Source organism: Abramis brama, assembly GCF_963993115.1.
Source record: "Abramis brama genome assembly, chromosome: 4".
NCBI lineage: Eukaryota > Metazoa > Chordata > Actinopteri > Cypriniformes > Leuciscidae > Abramis > Abramis brama.
This window is the reverse complement of record NC_139966.1, coordinates 44,642,186-44,652,677: the sequence shown is the minus strand read 5'-3', so window position 1 is coordinate 44,652,677 and position 10,492 is coordinate 44,642,186. Positions and strand designations below refer to the sequence as shown.

General features: G+C 39.0%; 1 protein-coding gene across 1 annotated transcript; it reads right to left on the bottom strand.

Moving 5' to 3' along the window:
* Positions 1-2,206: 2,206 nt before the first annotated feature.
* On the bottom strand, positions 2,207-9,710 carry btg1 (B-cell translocation gene 1, anti-proliferative). The gene is made up of 2 exons (XM_084110884.1): positions 9,324-9,710; positions 2,207-5,500 (listed from the first exon to the last, which is right to left on the bottom strand). Exons 1-2 carry the CDS (start codon positions 9,466-9,468, stop codon positions 5,097-5,099), a joined length of 549 nt encoding a protein of 182 aa, XP_083967010.1. The 5' UTR covers positions 9,469-9,710; the 3' UTR covers positions 2,207-5,096.
* Positions 9,711-10,492: the final 782 nt, after the last annotated feature.

Genomic DNA, 10,492 nt, shown 5'->3' with positions numbered 1-10,492 from the left:
ACCCACAATGCCTTGTGTGTAGTGACTTATTTGATATTCTCTTGTTAGAAAACATTATCTTTGAAAACCTGCATGTCAGCAAACACAAAATAATTTTTTTATTGATATAGACAAACATACTTGATATAAGTTTAAGCTTAAAGGACAAATCCAGTGAAAAATGAACCTGGGGTTAATTAACACATGGTTACCGAGTCGATCGTTCCCTGCGATGCGTTTTCATTAAAATCGAATGTAAAGAGTTTTATCTTTAAAAACAGATTAGCTCATAACACTAGTATATGGGGCACAGAGTAAGTAAAAGTAAATCGCTAGTTAATACCACTAACAAGGCTCAAAATAGCCTCACACTAACATGGTAGCATAATGAAGGTCCCTACATGCAAACCGAAGCATTGAGAACTTTGTAAGTGTACAGACAGTTTAATAAGAAGATACTTTATAAAGACAGTACATTACGCGTTTACAGACAGGAGCCATCTTGGAAAACAGTCTCAACTAATCGAGTCAAGAACGGCGTGCTAAGTGAGCTTGTTGATAGGAATTACGTTTGTGAAATCTAACGTAGCACGGCGTTCATTACTCGATTAGTCGAGACTGTTTTCCAAGATGGCTCCTGCATGTAAACGCGTAATGTACTGTCTTTATAAACTATCTTCTTATTAAACTGTCTGTACACTTACAAAGTTCTCAATGCTTCGGTTTGCATGTAGGGACCCTCATTATGCTACCGTGTTAGTGTGAGGCTATTTTGAGCCTTGTTAGTGGTATTAACTAGCGATTTACTTTTACTTACTCTGTGCCCCATATACTAGCGTTATGAGCTAATCTGTTTTTAAAGATAAAACTCTTTACATTCGATTTTCATGAAAACGCATCGCAGGGAACGATCGACTCGGTAACCATGTGTTAATTAACCCCAGGTTCATTTTTCACTGGATTTGTCCTTTAATGTGAGAAGAATATTACTCAATGAAACAAAGAATCATATAATAGAGAAAGCTATGCATTAGCATTCCTTTTTTATGTATGTTAGCTGCTCAGCTAGCGCAACACCCCTGGAAGGGTTTTTAATCGTTTCTCATTGTCCCTCTTTTCTACATCTAGGTTTTTGATCCATAAATGACTACAGAATCACAGGAAAATGACTAATTAGCTGATTAGCACTACAAGGACACATTGTGCAAACAACTATCCTAAGCTAGTGATGTCAAAATGCAGTAGCCAGGGGAATATCCAAAACGTAAATCCTATTGCACATTTTTAAGACCCAACTGAGGAAAAAAAATACTGATAAAATGTCCTCTGTACTATAATGAAAAACTGACAATGGTAAGGAAGCTAATAGCAATATAGCTAATAGTACTATTAGCTTGCTTACCATATTGCTAGTATTTCATTATAGTACAGAAGATGTTTTGGTGATGTTGTAGTTACAGCACCTACAAGCAATGGCTAACTAGCTGAAGCTTGAACCTTAGGGTCAAAGGCTTGTTCACACCAAGAGTGATAAAGATAACATTAACAATATTATCATCCACATCAACAGACTATAACTTTCTATTTATGCAAGTGCTGCATTGTCGTCTGCCACAATAAATGTTCAATCTCTTTAAGGTCGGGTGGATTCTGAATGAAAAAAACGCAAAAGATTCCGATGATATCTTTCGTTACACTGTAAAAAGTGATCAGATGACTTAACTTAAAAGTGAGGAAACCCATTCCGTTAAAATTAAGTAAATAAACTTCATGCGTAATTGAAAAAATTATGTTTATAGTATTTATAGTTATAGCACATAAGAACGGCTAAATGAACAATGATCATTTATAATTAACTTTAAGCTGGTTAATGTTGGTTGAGTCTATTATTTTCAAAATGCAGCTGTACTAGACTCATGCTCTCTATGACATCCATACAGACTTCCTTTCTTTGTCCTAATAGAGGAAAAACTCAAAGCAGGTCCTGGTTACTAATAACGTCTGGCATATTTGTCTCAATCAGGGCCTGGTTACTAATAACGTCTGGCATATTTGTCTAAAATGGCCGAACTGGCGTATACCAGCATACTCTGGTCTGTGATACAAAACTGTCCCATCCCTGTGCTGTTATACTAAATTTCGTCCAAGACGACAAAGAATTACCTAATGAAACATGAAAGCATATGTTAGAGTGTTTTGATAAATAATAAGACCACATCCACGGGAAAACATTGCCAAGATAGGAAATCTTTTATTACAGAGAAAAAAACTTTTCTTCCAAAATATAGAAATCTGTACAACTTCCGCACAATCAATTTACATGAACTGTACAAATTTACAGCAGTTCATCACAACATACCCAAGAATGAGGAAAATAATGAACACAAGAGATGTACAGACGGGAAAAAAATCACAAGATACAGACAGCTTTATCTTGGGTTGCTCAGAATTTTTTCTTTTTTGTTTTAATTTAAAAAAAAAGAAAGAAAAGAGGGAAAAAAAACAAACACGGAAAGTCTATCAGCACAGAGCATGGAAACTGATTTATATATTACCAAAACAACTTTGGTCCTCTCCAACACTCCTAACACAAATGGCTTCGCTTATGAAAGAGGAATTCATGTTAAAATATGAAATACAAAAAGGAACACGTCTACACACAGCAAAATATCAATTATTGGCACTTCCCATATGTATGGTTATGTACTTAGTCTACCATATGTTGTACAATAACAATACATTCTACAAATATGGAACCACCTCAGATGCGAAAGTGGCAATAACGCAAATCACTTCTGAAATGACCAACAAAATTCCCAACCGAATCATTCCCTTCTGTTTTTCACATCTTAACATCCTTATAAGGGTTTCAATGAATGTCTGTGGCCTGAGCTTGGCAATACATTCCAATCGAGACGCTTCGGTCTCAAAGTCACATAACTTCAATGTATAACCTATTAGTGCATTTCATGTGCTCTTGCCTCCGAGTATACTAGAGTTCAGACTCACAACGATACTTAAAACTTGTGTGCAAACATTTACCGAACTGAAACGGAGAATAGAAACAGTTTGCTGATGTTGTTTCAGTGGAGGTGGGGGAGGGGGAAAGTAGCTTGTAGTAGTTTAAAAGCTGCAGATCTAAAAAAACACTTAAATTGTCTGTTCCAATTTGGTTGAGATCACCAGAACGTGGTTAAAAAGCTTCAAAGGTAAAACCATCAGGCGAAGGGGGCCGCGTGTCAGATTTCAAAGCATTCAGAGGGGTGGGATGGCGAATTGCGTCCGAATATTAGGGTTCGACCCATGCTTAAAATGTCAATTTGATTTAAAAACAGACTTTCCACCCGTCTAAAATAATGGCTGGACCAAAACGAGACAGAAAGGGACGGCAGTGCATCGACAACCCGGCGTTACCCATGGTCCTCGAGGGTCAAAAGTATTAGCACACATAGGACTGATCATCAGCACCCTGTCTCGGCAGTTTAACGGCTAAGGCAAGAGCAGTTTGTCGCACACATAACGCACGCAAAGCCTGCAACCCGCTTATTTCCACCAACTTACACCAATGTAAACAGAATCAGCCAGAGACCAGGAGCATCCCGTATTAGCATCTCTTCCCGTCCCGACTCGGCCCTGTACGTAAGGCTCAGTGGGGTTTGGAGTGCGCTTGGTGTGTGTATGTGTGTGTGTGCTGGCATAAAAACTCTCCACCAGGCTGCGAGAAGGGGGCCGGAGAGGATTGTAGCTGCCCTGATGTGAGGGTCCTACCCCCTCCTTCGCCCAGCCGACAGAGGGAGGTGATATGTTTTGACCGCGCACTCCTAGTTAAGACTGAGACCGGTGACGCCTGTTTGGAAAGTGTGTCGGGACACCCTCCGTAACAACCGAGCACCACTGGCCCTGTGATTCTGCGAGGAGATGGGAACATTGGTCCGTTTTTCGACGCCCTTTCTTGTTGGCCATGTACTGGCCGTAAATGAAGTCCTAGTGATTGACAACTAATCTCGAACAGCCTGAATCAGTCAATCGAAAGGATAAAATTGGCTAGAGAGAACAACCTGGGATTGAAATGTCTCCCTCATCTTTTAAAATATTGCAACCACGACGCCCTGTGCAGAGCACAAGCAGAGAAAGCGATTTACGACAACTGAATGACGAGGTGCGCGATGGAATGCAGCTGGGTCAAATCGAAACGTCATCCCACACAGTCTAAAATGTCAAAGTGCATTCAACGTCCTTTCTAAACCAGGCAGAAAGTAAAGACCACATCTGCTCCAAGGTTTAAAAAAAAGAAAAGAAAAAAAAAGAACCTTTGCTACATCTTTCATTTTGGTATGACAAGGGGCTTAAATAAATCAAATGTTTTGTCATTGTTGGATTTTTCTTGAGTTTTTTTTCCTCTTTTTTGTTAGAAATTACATTCATCCAGGAGGGAGCCCCTAGAAAAAGCTACAAGCATGAGAACCTTTGCATCACAGTGCCATTGACGGCCAGAGTGGGAAACAGTATGACACAGGTATTCCATCGCGGCAGTGTACAGGATGGAGACGGTTTGAAACGGGTTCACGTCGACCTGAAGCCCAAAAGGAGCTCCGGTTGTGTGCCAGACACTGAGAAAAGAGACAAAAGTACCGCTTTGTGGTCCAAAAAAGTGAGGTTTTTAGAAAGAAAAAAAAAGAAAAAGAAAAAAAGAGGCTCGTAGCGGCTACTCAGGTCTGGCACGGCTTCCCGAAGGTCTGGGCTTCAGCTCGACGGCAAACGGAGAGATGATGAAATTGGATTCTGAGTGCAATTCCTAAACATTTTAGAGGGAGTTTGTGTTTATGCGATAACATAAACCGTGAAAGCGAAAGTGCAAAGTCAACATCGACAGACGATAGCAGAAAAAGCCCCCTCTGTGAGCTGGGGGGGGCCGGGCGATGTTTCAGGTCTTCATTAGCTGCCCCAGGGTCGAGCCTCTGGTAGATCCAACACAATAACAGAACAGACAACCAAACGAGTGAAAATTAAACCTACGAGGTTTCCATCACCTGGACGATAGGACACATCCTGTTTTTTTTTTTTCTTCTTCTCCTCCTTTCTCTCTTTATTTCTTAAAAATGATTTCTGTGAACCGTTTAGCTGGACACAGTCATCATGTAGGGTTTAGCGGGGCTGGTGCGACCCAAAACCATTAGTTCCTCCTTGCAGCTGATGCGACTGTCCACCATGGGGGATACCTGGGCGACAGAGGAGGAGGGGTGGCCGTTTCCAGTGGTAACGCTGGGGTTTCCGTTGGTAATTGGGAGGGACTCGTAGAGCACGCAGATTGAGCCATCCTCTCCGATGCGGTAGGACACCTCAAATGGGTCGACCCACAATGTGAGCTCACTAGGAAGCAGCAGGTAGAGTTGCTGGATGGTCAGGCCAATGCGCTGACCGGCCTGTCCCACCAGAGGGTCCATCTTGTGGTTGATACGTATGCAGCGATAACCAGAACCCTTGTTGGGACGATCTGGGAACCAGTGGTGTTTGTATTGCTCTGTAGGAGAGAGACAGAGGGAGTGGTTATGTAATCGTCCATATATAAACTAATAAATAAAAAGCAATGAACAAAAAATGAATTCACTGAAATGTTGTGTAAGATTTGTTCTGTGGAACTTGCCAATTATTTATTCAACTGTAAACTGTACAGACATTAAAACTATAGCCGATAAGTCATGGGCATTATTAAGTTAGTCAATCTATTAAATTAAGTAAGTCGTAAATTATAAATATTAATTATGATGTATATGAAAGATATTGATTTTAAGGTCTGCTATAAATTCTGCTTATTAAATTATGAGTATTATTGAAGAATATTCTTCTTAATAATATTCACACATTATTCATTCAATTCATTTGGGGTAGCATATCAAAACTCTGGCCGATAATTTGATACCAATTGTTTTTGTGTTATAAATGTAGGCTAAATTATAATGTGCATGAAAGATATTTATTTTTGAGATTTTCTATTAAAAAGTAAAAAGTTGTGTTAGGCAAGTGTTATTAAAGAACACTATTAATTTTAAGCGAGTGCTGCATATAATTTTAGGTGGAAATGAACATGCATTTTTAAATATCCATTATCAGCCAATAATATTCAGGTAATATTACTAATATTGGCCCGAAAACCTATATAGTCCTAATATATTGTGCATCCCTAAGCTTAGTAGACACTAAGACAACGGTTAACGGTTAGTTTTTTGTTTTGTACACTTTACTAAGTTCCAGAATTTTCCAGAAATCTTTCAATTCCAACATTTTCAATAATAAAAAAATATTAAATTTCAGAGTCCTTCATAAACTTATTTTTAATGCATGTGTCATTCTAGCAACAACAACAAAACAAATATTAAATGGAAAAGGACTTACAAATGCTTATATTTAGAAACAAAAAGAAAAATCAACTTGGTTATTCTGGAATAATACTTATCCCTACCCATAATAAATCGAACGAACGCTGTATTAAAAAACACGCATTCTGCAATATGATAATTTGGCCTTGTTGGGCAGCGAATGTAGCAGCAAAAAGATGGCGTGAGTCTAGAAAGGATGTTCTTCACAGTGTGAAATGATTGTTGGTAGAACACAGAAAAACAACCATTAACCATCTGTGTCAAAAGCCTACGTGACAGAGAGAGAGAGAGAGAGAGAGGGCCATTTGATTGCTCAATCCCCTTTTGGCCTGTAAGTCACAAAGTCTTCAAACACAAGGAGAGCAAAAGGCTGAAGTCCTGGCAGAGCAGCAGGAAGGGGAGGGACCCTCCTCTTAAAGACAAAGTGTCCCATTTAAACAACCTGATTTCATCAAACATCACGGTTTCAAATGGATCAGCTTTGCTTTTTGCTAGTAGATGACGTTTCTGTCCATTTCTGTGGAGCTAATTCATAATACGTGCGAGTATGTTCAGAAGTGAGGCTAAACATAAACTCATGACTTCTAATGTTCAGTCACAATCTACATAAAGGACTTGTTTTTCAAAAAAGAAAAAGACTTTTCGCAATCGCATTTTCTTTCCCTTCTGGCTCGGTGTATTGGGTGACAGGTGGAGAACAGAAGACGGAGGGATGGGTCTCAAAGCCTCTTTGTGCGGCTCTTAAATAAGCCAGGCCCCTGCAGGCCACCTGTAGACTTGGGTTAGATAATGACGCCTGTGTACCGTCTGTGACGTGCCTTCCCATTCTCCTAAAAGCCCTGTAGACAATGATCAATGCAAATCAACCCACCCACAACTCTGGATGGAATCCAAACCGCAACAATGCGCGTACTACACGTACAAAATGTTTAACGAAGTGAAAACGTTGCTCGTCAACATCAAGATAACCTTTGGACCGTGTGGTGGCTGTATTAGGGAGTTTTGTTTGTGAAACAAGGCTTGCTGTAAGGTTGGGAATTAGGACAAAGCCGTGACGAACATGTATTTAGTGATGTGATTAGCAAACAGGAAGCAGAGACAGATTTTCAGATACATCTTACACAACACCTGTTTTTTTTTAATCTGGCAATCCTTTCTTATACACACAGATTTTAACTGTGTGGAGAAGGAACTAACCCACTTTTTCTACCCTATGGGGATTATGAGGAGTCTTTGTTCCATTGTGTGGACATATGCTGGGTTGAGACAGCCGAGAAGGGAAAGAAAGAGAAAATCTAAACATTATGAAGTCCTCTGTAACAGTAATATGTGATGTGCAACTAGCCCCCATACCCCCCACACTAGCCTCGCTTCCTCCATCGACGGCCATTTTGTCTGACTGGGGCCAAAACATCAGTTGTTTACCTAAAGAGTATTTAGTGACTGCCTTTTCCCAAAACGAGTGATGTTATAATAAAGAATGTTATATAAAGAATGTTATAATACTAAATAAAAAATATTTATATAAATACAAGGCTTACTTTAAACATTTAGTTCCACATCTGACTGCAAACACGTGTATTTGTGTATAACCTAAAATAACTTCTATTACGATTATAGTAGTGCCATGTTGGTAAATTTTATGTTTAATTGCTATTTCAATTGCAAACCACATTTTTATTCTATAGTATTGTTTTTGTCTTATGAGTCGGAATGAAGGGTTAAACAAAATCCTGTTCTGTTAAAAAAAAAAAAAAAAACAGGAAAAAGATGGATGGTAAAACAAAATGGGGAAAGGACAACAATGTTAAAAGAACAGATAGGCTATTATTTTTTATAGCTAACACTAAACAATAATAATTAATTGTTATTCTACTTCTGTCTTTACACCTTTCTTTTATTTGATCAAATATTTGTTAGGAAAACTAACGTAAATTGTAAAGAATTGTAATGTAGTTAAAACGTTCCATTTACAAACATTTCCAGTTGAACACAAAACAGACGAAATTGGCTATTCAACTTGTTGTTAGAACGATGTGTACTTAAATGTTTATTATAACGAAACACAGGCAGTGTGTGTGTTATACACACTATTATCAGTGTGCAAAAGAGATGAAACATTAACCCTACATTTCATATCTCCAGTCTTGCTGTGCATTACGTAATTTACTGCCAACAGCATATGGCAAGCCATTTTAACATTTATTCCTTAAAACTAACTAATATCTAATTTTATAGATATTTTTTAATTACTACCCAGTAATCCGATATTAATTAGTACTTTTTCCTCAATCTCACTAATTAAGTTAACTAGCAAAGATTCTCCATAAAATTTAATGGCACAAATCTAGTTTGTTACCAATAACAACCGAATAATCACTTTATAGTGACTAAGGCTAGTGACTAGTAGCATTCAAATAGGTACTAGTATGTAATAAATAAATAATACTGAGTTAATAAATAGATAGTACTCACTAACGGAATGATTACTAATAAATAGTTACAAATGAAAGGCATACTAGCCAATATTTAAGTACTTACTAGTGAGAAACGATTCACTATTTGATTAAATAATTTTAACAAAAACATACCTATCAGTTTAATGGAATAAATGTTAAATCGGCTTGCCATATGATGTCCAAGAACCCAATGCACCCATTTTATGAACAACACAAATAGTCCGTCGATAAACTGAGCTATTAATTACGATTTCCTCTCTATACACACACGTTTATAAACATGTCTATCTTTTGTCCTTTTATGTCTTTCTTTGGGTATCTGTTTGTGTCGAGGGTTTCGCCTGTGCGCAAAGCGTCCGCGCGCTTCCGCTTATGTGGCCAAAGCACATAAATTAACTGATAAACAAAGAGATCGATGTTTTCCACATTTTCTTCCACAAACAAACGACGCATGAATAGAACGTGGATATAATGAAGTTCATATCCGTGTGTAGAGAAAGATACTTACCTGCCAGTATGTCCTGTAGGGTCTGGTTGAATGTCTGGAGCTGTCTGTCGTTCACATGTCCTTTAATCCGCAGGAATCTCGACAGAAACCCGACGGCGGCGTTTATTTCTGGCTTCATCGTTCCTCGGGCACAGAGGGTATGCATTGAGAGGCTCCGTGCGCTGTATGGCCAATGCGCTTTTGTTTCCGTTTGCAAAATGATCCTTGTTTTTCGAGTGTTTTAGTTCTCTGATGCCTATGCTGAGCATTTATTTGTCGATGAAGGAAAAACTCGGAGAGTGCTACGTGTTCCAGGACGGTACAGTGCTTCGACTGGGGTTGTTTTGTCCGAATAAACACATAGAGGTGGGCACCACCCTCCTCGGTCACGGTCCTCCAGAAGAGTAGACAGAAATGAAAGCGAGCAGCGCTTATGTAATGCCCCCTCCACCACCAGCAACAACACCAACAACAACCAGCCAATCACCGCGCTTAGACGAGGTGACGTATGCGCGGAGGAGTGGGTTCATTATGTCACAACTCTAGAAATAAACAGAGCATGTGAAAAAAGCGCTGGATGGAGGTTTTAACCCTTTCCTCTGAACCACAACATAACACAGACTTGAATTTCATGTACAAAATTGCTATACCTAACCCACGTATAATAACGGCTCAGACTGTCATTTAAGAGAGGTGTTATTAGTAACTAATGCAGTGATATTTGGAATTCCCCACTCACTTCAAGGGGAAGACCCAAATGGACACATTGTACATCCTACACAACCACAAGTTTTCTGACCAAAGAGACAAAAATATATAATGATATTAATAATGTATGTCTGTGTGATTAGGTTATGGACCTGTACATTTCCACAGCTTGTTTTCATCCCTGAGAGAAACCTTGGCATTCAGAACAGCGGGTTAGGAGGATGTTTGTACGTGGCTATGTATTTACCTACCAGTGGGAATAAACCACTGCAAGGTGTTTCAAAGGGACTAACGAACATTCTGACCTAATTCTGTTGCTTTTTCTGTTGTGGCCAAAGGCAAATCACCTCTGAACTAGCGAGTGCTGACTCAAGCCTCAACCTGACCTGCCCTGCACACCTATCATTCAATTACACTGACATCTTGGTTGGTCCAAATAGCAGTATTTAGCAAATAACTACATTCTGAAATTGCCTGATCAT

Excerpts from the sequence above, each read along its gene's own strand:
- btg1 (XM_084110884.1), bottom strand. The coding sequence starts at position 9,468 with ATGCATACCCTCTGTGCCCGAGGAACGATGAAGCCAGAAATAAACGCC. Across the intron at positions 5,501-9,323 it reads CCTACAGGACATACTGGCAG|AGCAATACAAACACCACTGG; the intron begins GTAAGTATCTTT and ends TCTCTCCTACAG.